A 21,998-nucleotide genomic window follows, 5' to 3' on the forward strand; every position below is an offset into this window, starting at 1 on the left:
TGGTAAAAAAATCACAGTAGATTTCAAATAAATGAACTTGAGTAGTAGTGTTGATGCTTTTGGCTTCAAAATTTAATTTATGATTCTTACTCTTTGTTTTTTAAAATGATAGCACAAAGTTTTATAATTTCTTTAGACGCATAGCTGTCTAAGAAACTATATATATGAATAAAAAAAATAACATGTATATGTGTCCGCATATCTACATGTATATTTATTTAGAAAATACTTATTTAATGCATTATTAATGCATATTTAAGAAAATTATAATTATAAAATATTAGTAGAAAATTAATATCTCGTTTAACAAATCTACGCTTGATGAATATTACATATTTCATTTAGAAAAAAATAAACTTTACTTTATGTATTATTATTATGTATTTTACTGCGTTTTTTAAATACTTATTCAAATAATTTTAGACTACATATTTTTTTTTCTTGAGTTAATGTTTAATTATACATTATATTATATAATATATAAGAACACGATAACGATAAATATTTAAAATGAGACATTATGAAACAAACGCAATGATGAAAAACATTTGATATAATAAATACTATTACACAAAACACGTTTGTATCATTATGTCTTGAAATTTATAGGAAGGAACAATTCTTGTGCAGTTTGTGCGTCATTCCCTGCAAGTACAAAATTTCAGTACAATTTTTTACACGTCAAATTAAGCGATACGATCAATCTGTTACACATTGTATTTTTCAGATAATATCTAAATCTCTATACATATTTACAATATATTATAATCTGATGTTTAATTTTATATAAATACAAACTGCACGAGTTACGCACGAACACGAATTTTTACAATTCGAAATAATCTTAATTTATTATATGATTAGTGTAAAAATGTAATAATAGTAATAGTAATATGCTGAACATAGTATCCATAATAATCTAAAAAAAATCATTGTTACATATCTCTTTCAGAGATATATTTATTTCAGAATCTATCTTTTGATTTATCTAATTTGTTTGTACATAAATGAAAAGAAAATGTAATTCTTGATTTTATTTTGCGTGTTTATATGTTCGAATGAATTAATGAAAAAAATATAGATATTTAATAATTTATTATTTTATAATGATTTTTTAAGTATTATGAAAAAAATATATATTTTAGTTTGATTTTCTGATTATTCAAATATTATATTCTCATTTTAGCTTTATGTACAATGAAAATGGAAGAAAAAACTTATATTTTAATCGTTTTTTATATTTTGAATGTTATATATTTTTCAGCGAAGTTAAAAATTTTATTAAAAATATTGCTAATATAATATTAGAATGTTAATGTATATATATATATATTATCTTTGTACATTTCTGTTAATGTTGAAATATACATATGAATATTATATCTATGAATAAGTGTAAAAAATTTATTAAAATTTTATTCATATTTCATAGTCCATTATCAAACTTTTTCGTTTCACTAACTAAAAATTATATTAGATAAGTTCGTCTCCCTTGCCTCAGCATTTTAACTCATCCAAACTCTAACTCGAGTCATTTTGTACTTTATTTTCTCCATTGATTTAACTTATTTTAGACTCAATTCTCTTAATTTAATATTTTAGCCTGTCAACCAAACACTTCATCTCATACAGTTTGCCGACCCCTGATTCGATCATCATGATCATCAAGTCAAGGTCATACTAATGTAATACATTTTCAGCTATGTTTTCTTCTCCACTTCTACGTATTTCCAGATTATTTATTTCTAAATTTCCAGCCTATAAGAAACAATAAAGCGATAGATTGTCAAAGAGAATTCTATAAAAATTTATTTGAAAGAGAGATATTTATCTGAAGAAAATGATCTCATTGCTTGCCTCTTGTTGGGATTCTTTGTCAGATGTTTTTAACAATTTTCGTATAAACGGTGCCAATAACATTGGATCTAATTTTTCAATATTTTCAGATGAAATAAGACTCACAACAAGGCCGATGGTCATTGTTACTAATGCACCAGTTACAGTATACCAAAGATAACTGAGACGGTACAATGCTAGAGGTTCTCTAAAAGTATTAATATGATTATTATATAATTACTAAAGAGTAAACAAATAGTTTATTCTTTAATTTTTTCTTTCTTATATATATATATAATAATTACGGAAGAAATTCGTCACTATCCAAAATTGTATCTGGAGGCTCGAGTAACATTAAATTTTCCACTTGAGGAAACGAGTAATAGCATCCTTCTGTGCTGACTGGTTTCTCGTCAAATCTGCCGAAATGTTTTACATTGTGCAACATCATAAATCATTACAGAGATTTTAAAATCATTTTCTATTCTCACTTTATTCTTCCACTAGCGATCGCTGCTTCAGCCGAAAGGCTAATCCATCCCATAAAACCCAAACCAGAAATACCACCTATTAGAGCACCCTATATTTTATACAATCATAATATTATTATATACATTGTTATTTTATTATTTTCATATTACATTTTAACATACCTTAGCATTTACCCAGGGCAACAAAACACCCATGCTGAAAATTCCAAGAGACGGGCCGCTAGTGATGGAGGCTAAATTCGTGGATAACTAAAACATACATATTTTATTTCGAATAAAAATCCTTTTAAACTAAATTCTTCTATTATACCTGCAATACATGAGATCCTGTTTTTTCAACAACAAATACAAGGGCTACGCAAGTTACTCCAAGAACAACTACCGTTAATTTTAATAAAATATCCGCTGCTTTCGAAGAAAAAGGCGTTTTTCTGAAAGGTTTAATAAAATCTTCTAATACTACCGCAGCCATCGAATTCAAACCGGTAGATAAAGAACTAAAATATATATAAAAATCATTTAGTTTTGATCATTTTTTAAACAAATATTAATATAAAAAATAAGAAAAATTACCTCAATGCTGCGCTAAATACTCCGGCAACAAAAAGACCCGGAAGACCCGGGAATTCATTTAATATATTCATAACAAGTAATGGTAACAATTGATCTTTCGCGCCTGCTAACTACGTAAAAAAATATAAATATATATATTTCATTTTCTTTAAATTTTTTTTTAATGTTAAAAATATAGCATTATTTGAAAAAATTTTTAAATATATATATCTGTAGTAGTATATAAAATATGAAATGTTAGATGTATAAATGACATAATATTGGATATGAAATCTTTCTATTAGTTGCAGTTCATGATATATCATGAAATTAGGCTATCAGGGAAGTGTAATCATTACCTTTGTAGTAAGTGGATCGCATACATGGTACCAAGCATATATTAACATTCCTGCGTATCCGCATATTCCCATTAAAATCAAGACTCCGACTATGAAAATCCAGAGTGCTCTAAAAAATATAATTTCATTTCTCAGATTTAATAACTTATTTCCAAATTTATATATTGTGAATGATAGAAGAAATAAAATAAATATACCTTCTAGCTGATTTTAATGTAGGTAATGCAAGATATCTTTGAATCATATTTTGATTGATTACGGATATTTGCAACCAATGAAAAAAACCACCAACTACGAGGGACCAGATCGTATGTCTCGTAAGAGGACTCCAATCTGTCCTATTCAAAAATTAGTATAACTTGAAGATTATTAATTCGTCATCTTTTATTATTTTAAAACTATGATATCATAATGCTCACGTAGGTAATTCAAGTCTTCCAGATTCCAGATTTCTTCTTATTACTAATGATAATCCACCTACATCAGATGTTCCCTTGATGATAATTAGTAACATAGAACCAAACATTATGAAGGTTTGAATAAAATCAGTCCATACTACTGCTCGTAAACCACCCTAATTAGTAAAACGCGAATTATTTTATAATTTTTTGAGTTTGTACTTGTGTTTTTACTTGTGGTATCTATAAGATTATATCTTACCACACAAGTATAAAAAATGCACACAATACACACGAACGGAGTAACTACGTGTACATTTACTCCGGTAACTGTAAATATATTATTTTATACGTTAGTTCCATGCGACTTGGTTTATTAAAAATTATTCGATGTGCATTTGTACCTTGATTAAAAGCCAACGCTGGCACGTAAATAACAATAGGAAGCCATGTCATCTAGAAGAATAATTTATCTTTTTTTATGGGAATTTTGAATGAATTAGTTAGAATAAAAGAAATAAAAATTAATTCTTTAAAGAAACTCACAATACCAATTAAAAAAAGTACTGATCCTAATGTTCTGATTTTTCTATCAAATCGTCTTTCGAGATATTCATAGGTGCTTGTGAGTTTGAGTTCGTGAAAAATTGGTAAATAGATTCCTGATGTTACAATACCAACGATGATAACTCCGAAACCGACACAGAGATAACTAATGCCATGTACGTACACTTCCGTTGGTGTACCCAATAATGAAATACCTATTGTTAAATTTTTATAAAAAATTTATTGTTACAAATAATTGTGATTATTTAAAAATAAGTATTTCCTACCCGATATGAAACTTGCTATAAGACTCAAACTAACAGGAAATGTTTTCATATTTCTGCCACCTACAAGATATTCATCTACTCCTGATGATTTCTTAATAAAACCAAAATAAATGCCGACAAAACCACAAGCGATCAACATAAACCCAAAAACTCCATAATCCCATAAGCCAAAACTTCGCATCATTTCGCCGACTTCTTGCACTGTTGGCATATCCTGCGACCAATTTGGTTGACGATCCTCCATACTACCCTCCGCAGTCATTTTGTTGCAAAATGGAATTTTGTGGTTGTTTCAAACGCCTTTAGGCGTTTTGAATTAGAAGGTAAATCCTTTTGAGAATTAATTGACATTTTTTTTAAAATACGAAAATACGAATGAATAAAAAACATTAGAGCATGAATATTTTTGTTTTATTTTATTTTTATAATATGATTAAAAATAGTGCTTACCTTAATTTTTATACTTGCTAATTTTTCATTAAAACTATTGGAAAAAACTATATATCTGTGAGCTTTTGTTATTTCGAATCTGGTACATTTGCAAATAATAAAATTTATATAAAGATATAAAAATATAAAAAGATAAATATTTTGTAAATATATGATTTACACGCGCGATATAACACTCGAGAAAAATATAATTTTACATTGATTTTGAATTGAATGAGAAATTGTTTTAGATATATGACACGCTACTTGATGTTATAGTGTAGAAGGTTGTAATGAATATTACGGAAGACCAGCTACAACTAGCATGACAGTTCATCTGAAAAGAGCCAGAAGCTCGAGCGGCTCGATACGATTGCACACATCACGATTGTGCCATTGTGACAATTTTCTCATTAAACCGACAATAGACATTAAGTATGAAGTTAAAACGACCGGGTATATACCAGAGTGAATCCTAAGTGGATAATACGACCTAAATATGGTAGTAGTTGTATAGATGTGTTTGATCACATTGACGGTCGCGTTTCAACCAAGTTCCTGGATGATTTTCGGGTGTCAAAGAATTATTTATTAATAGCTATTCAAAAGTACTATTGCTGTTAATATGATACTTCTTAATAATCTATTTAAGACATATATATAAAATATTACTTTAGGATGAAATACAATTGTAAAAAAATAAAAGTAGTAAATTTTTTATTTCGCTTTAATTCAGAAACAGAATATGATTGACATAAGATTTTAAAAAATAAAAAATATAATTGGAGTAAATAATCTGTTTAGATCTAATTTTAATAAATTTTATCCCTCATAGAATCGTGGTAATTCATTACCCAATATAACTTTTCTTTCAATTCCTTTATTCGTAATAACACCAATTCGAATAACACCACCGCTGCTGCCATCACGAGACATTGCCAATGCCAATGCTGTAAAGATAAAATCACATTATATTAAATATTGAATAATTATATTATATTGATCAAATGTTGCTAAATACTTACTATTTTCAACAAGTTTAATACATTCATTTTTTGACATGTTTGGTTTATACTGTGAATCCATATAGCCATATACATAGGTTGAACCAGATCCTCCAATGGAAATTGGTTGCCTTACACACATGCCACCTATGGGTACACTATAAACTTGACCTCCTTTACGACTATCCCATCCTGCCACTAAAATTCCTGCCATTAAGGAATCTCTATAATTATAACATATTTCACGGAATACATTTGCTGCTGTTTCCACCAAAGGTTCTATGCCTAATTCCATTCTATAAAAAATAAAATACAAATAACAAGATAATTTATAATATGATAATTTGTTTCTTATGATAATATTAATTTAATTATATATAATTTTTGTATATAAATACATAAATTTTTTAAAAAATTTAAATAAATTCTACTTACTTGTGAAGACTTAAATGATAAGCAACAACATCAGAAATAGCTTGAGTGTCTGCTGCAGAACCAGAACGGCAACAATAAATATAATCTGTGATTTTAGTTAATTTATCAGCAAAACGATTTGAAATATAAGCCCTAAAAATGTTAATATTATTATTAATTATTATTATATTACTAATTATATATTACTAAGAAAATAATTTTAAATTATATATATCATACCCAGTGGTAGCTCTAGAATCTGCTCCAATTATTACTCCTCCATCAAATTCACAAGCCATAATTGATGTCTAATTAATAAAATAATTTTATTAAAAAAGTGTTATTTATTTAAAAAATCATTACATTATATTTTGTATTAAAATATATAAAAATATAAAGATCTTTTTAAAGAACACAAAATTTATGTTAAACATGAAAAGAAAAAGGATTTTAGATAGATATTAAAATTACGAATATGTATTATTAATTAAAGATTATATATATAAGTATATAAACATAAAAAAATAAAATAATATTTAATTTTATTTTAAATTTTTATTAACGATATGTTTAAGTTTGCATTGTCATTCTAACCTTAAAACATATTAATATCTAAATGTATTAAACTTACTCCTGTACTTTGTTCAGAAGAAACCCAATCTTGAACTAAATTATCAGTAACTGAACCTATGTCAGATTGAACGAAATTATCCAACATTTGTGCCATTTTTCTAAAATTTTAATAAATAATTTCTTCACTTGACTGTTCAATGTTGAAAGCTACTTTGTGACTACAGTATGTCCATCTATAAAAATCAAAAAATAATGTTCGCTTTGGAACATAATTAAAGTAGTATCAAGTAAATAATTTTATAATAAAATAATAGTTATTATGATTAATTTTTATGTAAAAAAATAAATTTTTTTATAATTTTTATATTTTAATAGATTTTTATATATATGTAAATATTATAATAATGATTAAATAAATTTTTATCCTAAATAAAAAATTACATCGATTTATTTATATTTTAACATCAATATACTTGTACAAATATTATACAATTAATAAAGTATAATAAGTTTCAATTTTGTTCAATATATATAACTGTACAAAATATGATAATATATAAATATTATTATTTCAGAATTGTATCTTCTGAACACCGACTAGTCTAGATCAGTCAAGCATGTCATACAGCGTATTTTACGTGTATCTTTGTAGAACGGAAAATATTTTATTATTTCAGAATTAAAATATTTAATGTATAAAGTTTATATTTATTATAAAATATTATTATTTGAAAAAGAAATAATAATACAAAAATTACGCTAAGATCTACCGGGAAATTAGGAAAAAAAAGTATATACTCTTGTTGATTACATGTCTATCCTGATTCTTGCAACTTTCTCAGGTATCTACAATCTACAATTTTCTCGAAGAGTGCGTTACATTGAGTGCAACGTTCTCATGTAACACTTGACTCGTATTATACTTGATTTATTAGTAGTGCATTTATAGTGCTTCGGGCTTCAGGTTAACAATAAGAATGACATATATCATGCAAAAGACTTGTAATAACAATCGGACAAAAAGTGTTGATTGTGATCGTGGGTAGCAGCCGGTAAAGAAATGGCAATTTCTAGTTGGATGATTTGGGGAAGGAGTCTTCGTACGAGCAGATCTCATCGAAGTATGTTGAACATTGGCTGTCAATTTCTTTATTTTAAAACTACATCGTTTTCTATTTATGTATTCTTTTTATAGGCCGTCAAGAGAGTGAAGACAGTTGCGTGCAACTCGATCTGTCAAGAGGTTAGTAACCTAACCTGTAACTTGCAACTTTGTATCCATAGTATTTTTATAATATAATTAACTCGCATCAATTCATAATTATATATGTATATTTATTTTTAATTTATATCTTGCAAAACAATAAATGTTTCTTTTATGAAATATTTAGTATAAAGCAAAATAAAACAAAAAATATTTAATGAAAGATGTAAAATCATATTTAATATTAATGACTATTTGCTTTTTAATATAATGAAAAAGTTTTAATTATATACTTATAGAAATATATATATATATATTTATATTTCTAGTAATATTTTGAAAATATTGCATTCATTATATATCTAGTTAAAAATTTAATTTATTTCATAGGATTGAAAGAAAATGTGAAGGAAGTTTTAACTAACCTTTGTCAACGTGAAAATGTTCCAAGTGTAAAGAAATTAGCTTATCTTAATGCTATTGTTAAATTAATTAGTGAAAATGATTCTTCAGATTATGGATATTCCATCAGTGATATATTTTGCTGGTAAGAATTTAAAAATAATTTATTAGAAATAATAAATAAATATATTATATTTTTATGTTATATTATTTAAATTATATTGTATATATTTATTATATTATATTATATATTATTTGATTTTATAGTTTACGAGTGGGACTTGTACATGAAGCAACACAAGTTCGTGCAGCTGCATTACGAGCTGTACGATATATGCTCAAAAAAGAACAAGATGTTATTGCAATTAATAAATTGCAATATCCATATTTTGTAGCTAGAAGTATGGATGTTAATTTACGAAATGAAATAGAAAGGATGCAAGCTCTTAGACTTGTTAGAAGGATTTTAGTATTAGCTCCAAAACATTTTAGTCCTATTTTAGCAAGATCTTTAATAAGCCTAACAAATGGAGGAGTTGAAGAAAAGGATGGAGCATTTAGAGCATTTTTAGCAACTCTTTGTGAATTGGGTGTTTTAAATTCAAATTTGTTAATCAGTTGTGGAGGAATTAGTGCCCTTGCAAGAGCTGCCATGACTGGACAAAGCCCTGCTATAATTGAATCTGTTGTAGGAGTTTTATTAAGATTATTAAATACTCCTGATACTAGGAATAGTGTTTCTCTTTTATGTTTTGCAGCTCCTTATTGTGAGCTTCATTCTGCAACTATAGATAGAACAAAAGAAGAACGAGACAGATTTGCAGCAAGCAAATTAGCATTACTAAGTATACTAAGATCTTATTCTGGAGTTTTACATTTTTGTCGACCTGATGATAATTCAGGATTAAAAGCTATATCAGATGTATTGTATGTTGAACAACTTGAAGTAAGAGGTGCTGTTTTAGAATTACTTTATGAGTTGTTGGATTTACCTTTACCTACTTGGACAGATGAACCTGATGTTGCTTTAGCAGCAGTAGATCCTAGTAGAACACGTGATTCTTGGAAATTGTCAGAAGGTTTTGTTGCAGCTGAAGGAAAATATATTTTACCATCTTTATCATCACGTTGTCCAAATATTACAGAAATACATTTAGCATTATTGGTTTATGCATTACTGGAATGTGGTTTACATCGTGCTTTAGCAGAGACTATTGTTTCCACCGATACTTTTATTTCTGTACGAGCGGCGGTTCTATTAGGCGCATTATTACATCTTGCACATTCTCTTTTACCCTCTGAAGTATGTGATCTTACTCCTCCTTTACCAAATTTATTGGAACATGCAAGTACTGGAAAACATCAAGCTTTAGCAGCTGTTGCAATTTTGGAACGAATGCATACTATGATGCGACGAAGACCAGCACCTGCAAGTCTATTTCTTGATAAAATTTTACAAGCTGGTACTTGGTTGAGACCAACATTACCAAGACGTCAACGAACATCTAGTAGACATTGGTTACGTCGAGAATCACCAACTACGCCTCTTTTAAAAGATGCTCAAGTACTCAGCTCTAAAGACGCTCTTGCCTGGAATTGGCCTGTAGTACGATCTATATTACGCTCACGTGAAGATACTTCGCGAATACTACATGATTCTGATCATAGATTATTTATGAAAAGACTTGTACGTTACTTTAAACCATGTTCCAATGGTTACAGTAGAGTAGAATTGGCAACAAATGCTAATCTTGCACGTGAAGCAACATTAGCCGGTTGCGATTTATTAAACTGTTTGCTTGAAATTCCGGAACCTGAGAGTACAAAATTATTATTTGAATTAATTGCAGATGTTGATGAGCAAATTTCTAGTATTCGAACAGCTCAATCTGCTCATGAATGTTTGTTTTCACCTCGTCATATGTCTACTACTTGTTGTCAAAAGTATTTTTTATTTCTTGGGCAATTGAGTCATTCTGCAAAAGGAACTAGAATTCTCAAAGAGTTTCAATTATTAGGAAAACTGCAAGATTTGGCTCTAGCTACTAATCACGATTGTTACGTGAAACTTATAATATCAAGCTTAGATTATTCTAGAGATGGACCTAATAGGAAAGTATTAACTAAGATTATTACAGAAGCAACATTAGATAGTACGCGACTATATGCTACACAGTTCCTTCGATTGATACTCAGAGCCAGAATGGCTGATGCCTATCGTTGGGCAATAACATTATTATCAGAACGGCTGTCAGATATCAATAAAACTATAGCATTAACTGCATTAGAGGCATTACATGAAGCTTGCGAGGAACCAGAATATTTAGAAGCTTTATTACAACAAGGAGGACAATCTCGTGATTGGGATAAATGGTTGGAAGAATTAGGTGATAAAGGTTACTTGTTAAAAATTCGATTATATTCTCTTCATCAAGGTTTTACAACACTTTCGTCTCCCGCGGAAGAATTAGAAAAATGGATTAGTCCAGGAGGTTTTGCAGAAAGATATGTTGGTTTAATAGAGGGAGAAATACATGATTCTTTAACTCGTCGTCAAAGAAACGAAACAGGAAGTTATCATAGAAGAACAAGTAATGTACCCATGACACCACATAATATTTTTATTCTACCACATTTAATAGGTCAATTGGCGCAACATGATTTAGGCATGCAATTATTGTTACGTCGAAATGTAATACAACGATTTACTCGAATTGTTCAACGATTTAGACTGGAATTCGGTAATAGAGATTCAGAATCAAATTCAAGATGTACTAAAACTAATCGTTCTGTGATCGAAGATGCTGGTGTTATGTCTGAAGAATCTGGTACGGAAGAGATAATAGAATCAAATAGATTAGAAACTATAATGGATTCCGAAACTGTAGAAAGTGTGGATATATGTTACCCACAAAAAGTTGATTCTTTGCTCGATATTCGACGGAAGACAAGTCTAGACGATTCTAGACGAACCACTCCAGAAAGAAGCTGGAGATTGGAATCTGAATCTCGAGAAGAACAAGTTTCGAATTTAAATAAAAGAATTTTGAAAGTAAAATCTGCAATATGGGCACTTGGCCATATGGGAACTTCAACAGCAGGAGCAGAACAATTGAATCATGCCGGAATTATAGAATTATTAACTTCCATAGCAGAAACGTGTTCATATTACGTAATAAGAGCAACAGCTATGTATGCTCTTAGTCTCATTGCCACCACTCGTACAGGTGCAGATGCACTATCGACTTTTGACTGGCCTTGTGTTAGACACAGACGTGGGGATCATTGGCCAGTTGTACCTCCTACGAGCAGATATCCAGCACCAAGTCCAATTCCTATACAACGACACCATCGAAGTCTTAGTGATGGAAAACCAGAGTTACCTGAACCAGTCGCTCGTAGAACTAGAAATCGATCTGAAAGTGCAGCTACCGATCTTGAAGCTAGACGCTATGCTCTACCGTAAGGATGTTTTAGGTAATATTGTATTATTTAAAAATATATTTTATTAAATGGATTTACAGAGAAAGAGGAGAGACACCCAGTCCTGTTTCAAGTATTCAAAGATTAAGCCAACAAGATGCTGAAGGATATGCGAGACTTCGTAGTCTTCAGCGTCATCGGAGACCGAGTTATTCCCAAAGTAGCTTAGAGGCAAGAATGTTAAATATTGGTTTTTTGATTTACATAAACATTTTATGTAAATTTATTTTATTTTAGATGTATAGTTTAGATGGCCGATTATCGTTACAAAGTTTATCTGAATTTGATTCATCTCGCAACTGGATTGCGGAACAAGTACTCACTCCAACACCTCCATCTCCTGAAGATAATCACGATAATTTATTTTATATGGGTATTGCTCTTCCAAAAAGACTTATAACTATTTTTCCGGAGCCATTACAATCATCGATTCCAGCTATAACATTGGATGATGCACCTAAGTCTGATGTAGAAACAACTGAAGTAGACGAAGAATCTTGTTCAGAGTGTGACGTAGATGCAGAACATTATCGTATATGTTTAGTATGTTATCATGGTAAAACTAGCAGCAAAGAATCAATTCCAGAAAAAGACTTAAAGTTACAGAGGTAATATTAATTAATTATAAAGTTACAATAAAATATATTGTAAATAGATAACATTAATTTTATATCAATTTTGTAATTTTAATAATATCTATATTATTCAAATAGGAAAATACTTAGACATGCGCAGCGATTGGCAAATCCTGTATGGTATCGTAATAGTCGACAAACTCTACTTAGATTAAGACAATTACATTCAGAAAAATTTCAGGTATTATACATTTATATACATATAATATTAATATATTAAATATCATTAAATATTTAATATATCTAATTTATATATAATTTTACTATGTGTTATAGGATATTTGTTTATTTTCGGATGTAGCTGCTCGTTTAGGTAGTAATACGTATAGGATGCCAGCACGACGATTTTTACAAGAATTATTTTTAGATTCTACATTCGAAGCAGTAAGTTGTAACCGAAAAATTTACATTACGATATGTAAAAGAAGTATCTAATTTTAATATTGGAACACAGCTTTATGTAGAAGCAGCTAATGTTTTAAAACTAAACGATGGCAATGATGAAAAATTCTTGCGATCTTCCACGGCACTTGAACCCGATTCTCATGTGCCTTCAGAAAGTAAAATCAATGGAAGACTTACTTTTTCTGATATTCAAGTAGCACAATTAGATGTTGTCGCTGAAGAAACAGGAAATGATTCTTGTGTGACACAACAATGCAATAAACCGCAAGAGCTTTTATGCAAATCAGAACGACGAAGCGACGAGAAAATAATAGCCGAAATTTTAAAGCCAGAAGAAAGGATACGTTTGTCAAAAAGTTCTGATAGATTATTAAAAGTATCAGGTACAAACACTGCCATCAGCCTTGATTAGTAATCACCAACTTTCAGACAGGTGTAAATATTTTGTATTAAAATAATTACGAAATATGAAATAAATCACACTGCCAAAAATTGAATTATAATCCTATAATAATATTTCTGTGTGATGAAAATTTAACAAAATAAATTTAATATAATCTTGTTTATCGATTAATTCTAATAGACATGATATAAAATAGATACAAGATAGATTCAACATTTAATGGAACATTGTATCTTATGAATTAGATCGTACAAAAAAACAAAGTTTTTGATTTGGCTTTTATGATTTAGAGCAGTGAATTATATTTGTAATTATATTTAATTCAAAAAATGATAAATTCAATAAATAAAAATAATTATTTGGATTCGACTCTTAAGGGCATAAATTTATGTAGAGAAGATATAGACAAGAAAAGTAAATAATAAGAAAAAGATAGAGATAGGTTTAAAATTATTGAAATCAGCGCCATCTCCAGAGTGCCGCAAATGAAACATATAGAAAGGATAGAAAATGTTGAGACAAAGATAGAGATAGAAAGTAAGAATTGACAGTTAGCGTCATCTTTTGATTATCCAAGATAATTTTTCCAAAGAAGGATAAGGTAGATTAAGAATTGTCTATCAGCGCCATCTCTTGATTATTAAAGATATCTTTCAATTTTTTTTAAAAATAGAATAAAATAGAATTACAATGACAATTAACAATTAGCGCCATCTCTTAAGTATTCCTAGTACTAAAATATAGCACTGATATTGAATTCTTATTGTTTTTTTTAAAGAAATTCCTTTGATATTCGGGAGATGGCATTAACAATGAATTCTAGCTCTATCTCTATCCTTGTTTTAATATCTTCTATCCTTTCTACATATGTTTCATTTGCGGCACTCTGGAGATGGCGTTGATTTCAATATTTTTATCCTATTTCTGTCCTTCTTTTGTTATTTACTCTCTTTGTCTATATTTATTTATACCTCTTAGAGCGTAACCAGACGAGAATATTAATTGAACATATTTTCATTATTGTTTTTTCAAAACATTTTAATCTTTAACATAAAAAAATAAATATTACATTCTCATTCATAATAATACATATATCTTATTGTATTTTAAGATTTAATTCTTTATTTTGTAATATATATATAAATAATTTTTAAATGTACGAAAAGGACATATATAATAATTTTTTATATATATATATTTAAAATGGTTTCCATTTTTTCTGATAGATGGCAGTAAATGTTTTTATCGTATAATAAAATTAGAACCTCAATCTTTATCAGTTTTGTATATAACTATTATAAGTGATGTATGTATTTTGATACAATAACTACATATTTAATTTTTTATATGTAAGTTATATATATATAATATATATATATATATTAATATATATTATATTAATCATCAATTCTATCAAATATATAATATATGATATATGTAATGAATAGAATAAGAATTTCAAATTTATTTGATTAATAATCATATCACATGACATTTTGTAATAACTTGATATTTTATTATTTAATTTGATAAGTAATAAATAAAATTGAAGTATAAAAATTTGAAGTTTTATATAGATCAAACATGTCTGAAAATAATAAGATTATACTTGTAACTGGTGGAACAGGACTAGTTGGTAGAGCTATTCAAAATATTATTAAAACAAATAAAAATGAAAATGAAAAATGGATATTTGTAGGTTCTAAAGATGCAAATTTATGGTAATTTAATTATTAATTGTTATATTGGTATATTAATTATTCAGACAAACTTAAATTAAAATATGTTTTCAGTGATAAACTAAGTACAGAAAAATTATTTGAAAAATATATGCCTACACATGTTATTCACTTAGCTGCTATGGTTGGTGGTCTATTTTATAATATGTCACATAATTTGGATTTTTTGGTAAATAGATATAATTATTAATAATTATTGTTTTCTTGATATTAAATTAATTAAGATATATTAAGAATATAAGATGTTATAAATTTCTAGCGCAATAATATTCATATGAATGATAATGTATTACAAACAGCTCATGAACATGATGTTGTCAAAGTAATATCATGTTTGTCAACTTGCATATTTCCTGATAAAACAACATATCCTATTGATGAATCTATGGTAATATTTTTTTATGTTATTTTTTAAATCTTCATTTAATTATTATTTTTTTTTCATTAATGATTAATTTCTCAGGTTCACAATGGGCCACCTCATCCATCAAATTATGGTTATAGTTATGCTAAGCGTCTTATAGATATTCAAAATAGAGCTTATTATGAACAATATGGTAGAATTTATACTAGCATTATTCCATGCAATGTATTTGGTCCAAATGATAATTTTCATCCTAGTGCTAGTCATGTCATACCAGGCTTAATGCGTAGACTTTATGATTTGATAAAAGATGGTATAAAATATTTTTAATAAAGTCTTGATTAAATTATCAATTATTTTATTAAGAATTTTGTATATATTGATACATATTTTTTTAGGAAATACAGAAGATAAAGAATTCACTGTATTAGGTTCTGGGAAACCATTAAGACAATTTATTTATAGTTTAGATTTAGCTAAATTAATAATATGGGTTTTGAGAGAATATAATTCTGTGGAACCAATCATATTATCAGGTAATTAAAAAAATAATATGAGATATTTATGTACATTATTTTAAATTATTATTAAATCATTTATCATCGGCATGTAGTTGATGAATGTCAAGAAGTTACAATTTCTCAAGTAGCTGAATCAATTGCCCAAGCTTTTAATTTCAAAGGAAAACTAATATATGACACATCTGCAGCTGATGGACAATATAAAAAAACAGCAAATAATGGAAAATTACGAAAATATTTGCCTGATTTTCAGTTTACACCATTCAATCAAGCTATTAAAGATACTGTTGATTGGTATATAGAGAATTATGATCGCGCGAGAAACTAACGGAAACCAATTATTAATTTAATATTCCATTTAAATAAATTTGGCTGTGTATAAAATAAGAAAAGAAAATCATATTGTTTCAGGCATATATTCTGTAATTTAATGTAATATAATTTAAACTATGTTTAAGTGGCGAAATTATAAAGGTTTGAATATAATTTTAATTGTATTGTAAATTTTCAAAGCATAAAATATATTTTAAAATTATAAAATAAAAAAAATTTATTTTTAATCAAATGTTCAAAACTTTGATTTTTTTCAGAATGAATTAATATTTTTTTTATTTAAATTTTAGCGATCGCGCATTAAATGTTATCTTCATCGAACGTTTAGTTCTCAGCCATTTATTTAAAACTGTCATCAGATATTTGCAATAGAAAATATTGATATAAAAACAAAATATAATTGAATATTATTTAATTTATATATTTGAAACAAGAATTATAAGCCAATTTAAACTTTCTTAAAAAATAAGGTAAAAAAAAAAATTCATTTAAGCAAAGAGATAAAAACTGAGTAATTTCTGAGTAAGAGATAAACCGAGTAAAGTGATGAATTATTTGTGAACGATGTTCGACAACTATCATGCAAACGACCAGCAAACGCTAGTCGACGCGACGCAGTGTTTGCCGCACAGGAGACGTCGCGACGCACGCGCGCCCGTTAACATAAATTGAGCGCCCTCAGGACCGTGGAAGGTATACGATGGCTTAAATTTGGTGCTCAGTCGCGCTCGAGGTGGCTCACCTCGACGATCGCGAAACTATGTGTTTTTCTCGCGATCTTCTCGCATCCACGATGTAATGCTTTTTCGGCACGTGGTACATCTCCGTTTCAGAGTTTTGTGAATAAAATGCATCCGTTCAGATTGTCGTGTTATTTCGAGGATTTTTCATCGGAAAAAATAATGATAATAACGAAGAGACACGCGTTGCGGCATCGTAGACGGTAACGCCGGCCGATCGGCTTTGCCGGGGGAAATTCTACTTCTTCGTGTCTTTCATCCCTGCAAATAATATCAAACGAATTATCTGTACGATTAATCATTAACTCTTGATGTTTCCAGTGGAACAAACGGATATCATTTATAAAAACTTGTGATGAAAAAATTAAAATTGTCTTAAAGAGACTCGTAAATCTAAATTGTGAAAAAAACTTGTGTTCAGAAAAAAAGATAAAAATATTGTGATATATGTGAGTTGGTTTATGAATGTTTGTTACAGTTTGATAATTGAAAAATGTATCGAGGGACATCACGATAAGCACGATTTGGTAAGATGAATTTTTAAGGAAAGAATTATGTGATTTGTATGTTAAAAAGAAATCGAAAAAAAGAAAAAAAAGAGTGAATTTTTGCCAATAATGTGAGGGACGTGGTCGAACCAGAAGAATTCTAGAATTCAAAGTGTAAGTAATATGCATAGCTATTTTGCTAGAGGTAATAACTTGATTAGTATCGATTTTGCGCGCAGTTGAAGATATCAGTTAGAGATTAGAAATAATTTTTAGAAGATGAGATTTTATACTTTACGTATATATTTGCTGATATATTAGATTAAATTAATGCTGAATAGACGAATTTTTATCACTTTTATCTCAAAATCGATTAAATATAAATCGATTAAATATATTTCTTTTTCTTTTAAATTTATTTTTTTTTAAAACATCGATTGATAAATTAATCGTTGCATTCACTTCAGAATTTCTTTTTCGAAAAACAATGATTTCCTTCTTTAAAATTTTGCGATTTTCTTAATAGATTTCGTTTATACGAAAAAAACGAAACGAATTTTTTCGAATAGCGATAAGAAGATTTCGTCTCTTAGATCAAATTTTTGAAGTTCTGGGCTATGGGTAGAATGAATGTCTTTAGAAGCGTTCCACTGTTTAAAAGTTTCACCAATTTTCGAAGAGAATTCTCGAGGATTTCAAATATCTTTCAAGACTTTGCATCGGACATATAAAATTGCAATAATTTAAATTTTATTTTTCGTTTAATTTCAAAATTCAATTTAAAAAGATGATATGATTCTATTTAAACTTTTCATGGAAAGCTTTTATTTTTTTAGCTTTTTTATTTTTATTAAAAAATTGTAATATCGAGAATAATTAAATATATAGAAATCTTTATTATCATATTTCCTTCCATCCCACGGAATTGTGTTCTCTTTTTGTCCTCCATTGTTGCACGACGCGTATTCTTCTCCCAAAGGAAGGTAAAATCATCCCGTGGCTCACAATAGTTTCGCAAAACAATATTCTTTTAAAACGAATAGGACATTCATTAATTTTAATCTATAGTGATAATGATGAAAAAAAAAAAAAAAAAAAAAGGAACGAAATCTAACTTAATTGAATCACTGACCTAAATAGTTCCCTCTAAATCCAATAACACTCGAATATTATAGATCGTGTAATCTTATTTATATCTCTCTCATAATGAAAACATTTTTTTTTTTTTGAATTAAAATCATATAGTTTACGATATATTAATTCAGAACGTTTATTAATGTAATATGAAAATATAATGATTGCACGAGCGTGTACGTATACATATATATACATATGTAATCAAAGAACGCATATTTCATTTACATATTGAATACTATCGTATTCATTTTCCTCTCTATTATCTAGCGAGAATGATTGCGTTTTTTCTCTCTCGCAACGCTGGAAGATAATTTGCAAGTCAATCCAGACCAAGTTCCCGACGTGATTCAGTTTCTTCATCGGAGGACCACTATGCGGTGTCGTGGCATCGAAGGCTCGCTCGTTCGAGGGGAACAGCGCTCGAGAGATTTCCGATAAGTTTGGTCGCGAGGAGGATGGAGAGAATCCGCGGTCTACCGGAACAGAGTTACGGAAATGCGCGCCCCGGAACGCGACGACGACCTCGACGAGGCGATTGGCGTTCGTTTCGAGTTTCAAAGAGATCCCGGAGTAAGGTTCAAGTTCGCGTCGATCGGTGATTCGAGGATAAGGCACGGTTTAATCGCGGCCCACGTTGAAAATCGCTGAAAATCGTGAAGGATCGTGACCGATTGGATGGAAGATAGGGACGACGAAACGATCGTGAAGAAGAGATGCCTGGTATCGTGGTATTCCGACGCCGATGGAGCGTCGGCAGTGACGACCTCGTCGTGCCCGGTGCTTTCCTCTTCATCCTTCATCTGATATGGTGAGTGAACAATCCGATTATTAATAACAAAACCCCGATCAATCAATTTGTCCCGGTATGAACGTCGTTATTTTCATCAGTTTCAAGAATTCTCAACGTCATCACGCGCGACAGATATCCTTGTATTTATAAGGAATCCTTAAAATAGGAATACAATTCCCGCGTGACCTATATTTTTTACTCGATTTTTATTAACTTGTATCATGTGAAATTAATATTTTATTTGCAAACTGATGTAAAAGCGATAACATTTTTAACGATAATTGAATTGATTTCGCATAAAAAAAAACGACGCTTGTTAATTTTCATTTTTTTTTCCAGAAGAATAGAAAAATATTTTATAAAATTAATATACATGGTCGCTAAAATCTTTTTCGATCGTTATGATTTTCATCACGATTTTCATTAACATTTTCAATCATTGTTTCGTGAACAAAATATAATATTAATTAATATATCGGCACGCTTCAACTGCACTATGGCCTAATTTTTATTTAAATGGGAAAAGTATTCTAAAATTAAAAAAGTAATAACGAAAATTGAAGATTCATAATTGCATAAATGCAATATACAAGGAAAATTTAGAATGTAATCAACAATTTCATATGGTACGATCTAATATAATTTAATATATTTCTCATATATGTATTTCAATTTGTTTGATAGAGAAATCTTCATAGTTCATGATTTCTCTCGTTTAATTACTATCGTAATTCAATTTGTCTTCTCTTCATATGTAGCTCCATGTATGTAAAATTGGACGATTAATTTATTGTGTAATTAAACGTAATTAATCTTATGATGTAAGAATTTCTTGCGAAATATCTTGCAATTATTAATTATAGATTCAAATCAAAAACTGGATTACTCTATATAATTTTCAGAAAATTATTTGCGCAGAAATCTGTTATGTTTTTAATAGAGAGTATTTGTAATCGCGTGGTTAGAGAAAATTATTAGGCATCGATATCCCCGGACTTATTATAGCTTATGATCAAAGGGTAGTTTTCGCATCATGACACAACAGCACCGGTATACGTTTTACTTAGCTTCAGAAAATCGTTAGCAAACGTGGCAAATGACCCGGTACAGAGAGGGGCAACGATACCAAAGAAGTTGGCGTATATCCATTTCGTTTTAGTCATCCCAGTAAATTCGAGGCCGTTGAATATACGTTCATAGCTGGAACGTAGTAGACTATATCTTCTTTCTTTCATTCAGAGAATGTAGCCGATAAAATTTCAATTAAAACAACGTCTAGCCGTTGTTGACGTTTCCACGGTCCTTTGAACGAATGTACAATCAATTTTCTCTGTTATCTCATGTATTGTCCCACCTGCTCGTTGTACGCGACGTTGAAACTTTATCTTCAGGTAAAATCATGTTGTTTCATCTCTAGGCACAGATAAAACGCGGAATTTTGTTTTGTTATTTATTCTTTTATCTATTGTTTAAACTATGGAAAAGAATATCGAGTTATTAAAATTCAATGTTCAATATCTATTTTTTAATGTATATATATACAATATAAAGTCATATCGAAGTCAAACAATTTCGAATTTTAATGCTTGAAAGAAGATTACTACTAGAAACAATAGTATATTTATTTCATCACAATATTTATTTTTCGAATCTTATTTTTAAATTATGAAAAAAATTATTCACATGAAACATAGTTCATATTTTAAAATAATAAAAATTTACGTTATTCGAATATTTTTAATTCAAATATAAATTTACCGTAAGTAAGATTCCCTCTATTTTTTTTTTTTGCTATACCATGAACAGCGGACCGAAGCGAAATTTCGTTCCGTGTTTCAGCGATTCAGTGCATCCGTGACAGTCGAGTGGTCACGTGGTTTAGTCGTTACGAAGTTTAGTAGTAGGCAGTCAGTCAACGCGTGTATTCGCGTTACTTGCCGCTATAGGTTATGTCATCGTGCGTTTTTTGTGTACAACGAGAACAATTACTCGGACAAAGCTCAAAATTGGAGCACATAAGATGCCGAGTCTTATTGCATTCGGCAGAAGTTGGCGAGTCGGCAGCGATGATTTGTTCTTACCGAGTGCCACTTTGGCTTTTATTCATATGTTCGAGTGAGTACAAATATATAATATACAACAATAAGATAAGTGAAAATTTATTCGAAACAAATATCAGATTATTGCAACATCATATTTTTCAATGCATAGTTTTTGCGATCGACAGATAAATTTATTTGCGCCGCCATTGGTTTTTTCTCATCGAGTTTGATCGATGAGCGAATATCGATGCTCAACGTGAACCTACATTCAAGTTCGATGATCGACATTTTGTGACATTTGAAATTTCAAGAGTTCAGAATAAATTGAAGAGGTAAGTGAGAAACGCATACGATAATCGAAAATAACATAAAATATAATACTTATGTCTAAGTATTTAATAATGTAATATGTAGTAAATATAC

The 21,998-nt window shown here is 29.0% G+C and overlaps 5 protein-coding genes across 8 annotated transcripts in view; 3 read left to right on the forward strand and 2 right to left on the reverse strand.

Moving 5' to 3' along the window:
* Nucleotides 1-1,308: 1,308 nt before the first annotated feature.
* Nucleotides 1,309-5,183, reverse strand: LOC122720857 (sodium-coupled monocarboxylate transporter 1-like). The gene is made up of 15 exons (XM_043947892.1): nt 4,920-5,183; nt 4,470-4,799; nt 4,183-4,397; nt 4,041-4,092; nt 3,899-3,966; nt 3,658-3,812; nt 3,436-3,576; nt 3,239-3,347; nt 2,901-3,010; nt 2,638-2,824; nt 2,490-2,576; nt 2,328-2,416; nt 2,142-2,255; nt 1,858-2,044; nt 1,309-1,758 (listed from the first exon to the last, which is right to left on the reverse strand). Exons 2-15 carry the CDS (start codon nt 4,729-4,731, stop codon nt 1,681-1,683), a joined length of 1,854 nt encoding a protein of 617 aa, XP_043803827.1. The 5' UTR covers nt 4,732-4,799; nt 4,920-5,183; the 3' UTR covers nt 1,309-1,680.
* A 424-nt stretch (nt 5,184-5,607) lies between these two features.
* Nucleotides 5,608-7,108, reverse strand: LOC122720974 (proteasome subunit beta type-6). The gene is made up of 5 exons (XM_043948133.1): nt 6,948-7,108; nt 6,557-6,624; nt 6,338-6,469; nt 5,924-6,198; nt 5,608-5,848 (listed from the first exon to the last, which is right to left on the reverse strand). Exons 1-5 carry the CDS (start codon nt 7,041-7,043, stop codon nt 5,721-5,723), a joined length of 699 nt encoding a protein of 232 aa, XP_043804068.1. The 5' UTR covers nt 7,044-7,108; the 3' UTR covers nt 5,608-5,720.
* Nucleotides 7,109-7,575: 467 nt separating this feature from the next.
* Nucleotides 7,576-13,515, forward strand: LOC122720839 (rapamycin-insensitive companion of mTOR). Of its 3 annotated transcripts, none has more exons than XM_043947866.1 (10): nt 7,576-7,731; nt 7,839-8,010; nt 8,085-8,132; nt 8,484-8,640; nt 8,763-11,957; nt 12,020-12,149; nt 12,216-12,586; nt 12,692-12,794; nt 12,890-12,997; nt 13,068-13,515. In XM_043947866.1, the coding sequence occupies exons 2-10, from the start codon at nt 7,950-7,952 to the stop codon at nt 13,428-13,430; spliced, it is 4,536 nt and encodes a 1,511-aa protein (XP_043803801.1). In that variant the 5' UTR covers nt 7,576-7,731; nt 7,839-7,949; the 3' UTR covers nt 13,431-13,515. The 3 variants fall into 3 exon arrangements, with proteins under 3 accessions (XP_043803801.1, XP_043803802.1, XP_043803800.1); XM_043947867.1 differs by having other exon boundaries at nt 7,854-8,010; XM_043947865.1 differs by lacking the exon at nt 7,576-7,731 and having other exon boundaries at nt 7,759-8,010.
* A 1,232-nt stretch (nt 13,516-14,747) lies between these two features.
* On the forward strand, nt 14,748-16,585 carry LOC122720972 (probable GDP-L-fucose synthase). The gene is made up of 7 exons (XM_043948132.1): nt 14,748-14,770; nt 14,989-15,142; nt 15,215-15,329; nt 15,420-15,548; nt 15,624-15,837; nt 15,923-16,060; nt 16,138-16,585. The coding sequence occupies exons 2-7, from the start codon at nt 15,006-15,008 to the stop codon at nt 16,371-16,373; spliced, it is 969 nt and encodes a 322-aa protein (XP_043804067.1). The 5' UTR covers nt 14,748-14,770; nt 14,989-15,005; the 3' UTR covers nt 16,374-16,585.
* A 402-nt stretch (nt 16,586-16,987) lies between these two features.
* Nucleotides 16,988-21,998, forward strand: part of LOC122721075 (diacylglycerol lipase-alpha) — a 44,819-nt gene continuing 39,808 nt past the window's right edge. For both annotated transcript variants that reach the window (XM_043948312.1, XM_043948311.1), the window contains exons 1-2: nt 16,988-17,780; nt 19,011-19,551. In XM_043948312.1, the coding sequence (XP_043804247.1) occupies nt 19,457-19,551 (95 nt within the window). In that variant the 5' untranslated portion in view covers nt 16,988-17,780; nt 19,011-19,456. The remainder of the gene's footprint in view (nt 17,781-19,010; nt 19,552-21,998) is intronic.

The sequence above is a fragment of the Apis laboriosa genome, unplaced genomic scaffold (genome assembly GCF_014066325.1).
Source record: "Apis laboriosa isolate Shangri-la unplaced genomic scaffold, ASM1406632v1 scaffold13_cov153, whole genome shotgun sequence".
Lineage (NCBI taxonomy): Eukaryota > Metazoa > Arthropoda > Insecta > Hymenoptera > Apidae > Apis > Apis laboriosa.

Bases quoted from the DNA above. Each gene is read 5' to 3' on its own strand.
- LOC122720857 (XM_043947892.1), bottom strand. From the start codon at position 4,731: ATGACTGCGGAGGGTAGTATGGAGGATCGTCAACCAAATTGGTCGCAG. The intron at 3,011-3,238 runs GTAATGATTACA...TTTTTTACGTAG, and splicing joins GCGATCCACTTACTACAAAG to TTAGCAGGCGCGAAAGATCA. The intron at 2,045-2,141 runs GTAATTATTATA...TAATACTTTTAG, and splicing joins GATAGTGACGAATTTCTTCC to AGAACCTCTAGCATTGTACC.
- LOC122720974 (XM_043948133.1), bottom strand. From the start codon at position 7,043: ATGGCACAAATGTTGGATAATTTCGTTCAATCTGACATAGGTTCAGTT. The intron at 6,625-6,947 runs GTAAGTTTAATA...TTTATTAATTAG, and splicing joins CTTCTGAACAAAGTACAGGA to ACATCAATTATGGCTTGTGA. The intron at 5,849-5,923 runs GTAAGTATTTAG...TTATCTTTACAG, and splicing joins TATTAAACTTGTTGAAAATA to CATTGGCATTGGCAATGTCT.
- LOC122720839 (XM_043947866.1), top strand. From the start codon at position 7,950: ATGGCAATTTCTAGTTGGATGATTTGGGGAAGGAGTCTTCGTACGAGC. The intron at 11,958-12,019 runs GTAAGGATGTTT...ATGGATTTACAG, and splicing joins GCTAGACGCTATGCTCTACC to AGAAAGAGGAGAGACACCCA. The intron at 12,998-13,067 runs GTAAGTTGTAAC...ATTGGAACACAG, and splicing joins TAGATTCTACATTCGAAGCA to CTTTATGTAGAAGCAGCTAA.
- LOC122720972 (XM_043948132.1), top strand. From the start codon at position 15,006: ATGTCTGAAAATAATAAGATTATACTTGTAACTGGTGGAACAGGACTA. The intron at 15,838-15,922 runs GTATAAAATATT...ATATTTTTTTAG, and splicing joins TTATGATTTGATAAAAGATG to GAAATACAGAAGATAAAGAA. The intron at 16,061-16,137 runs GTAATTAAAAAA...ATCGGCATGTAG, and splicing joins GGAACCAATCATATTATCAG to TTGATGAATGTCAAGAAGTT.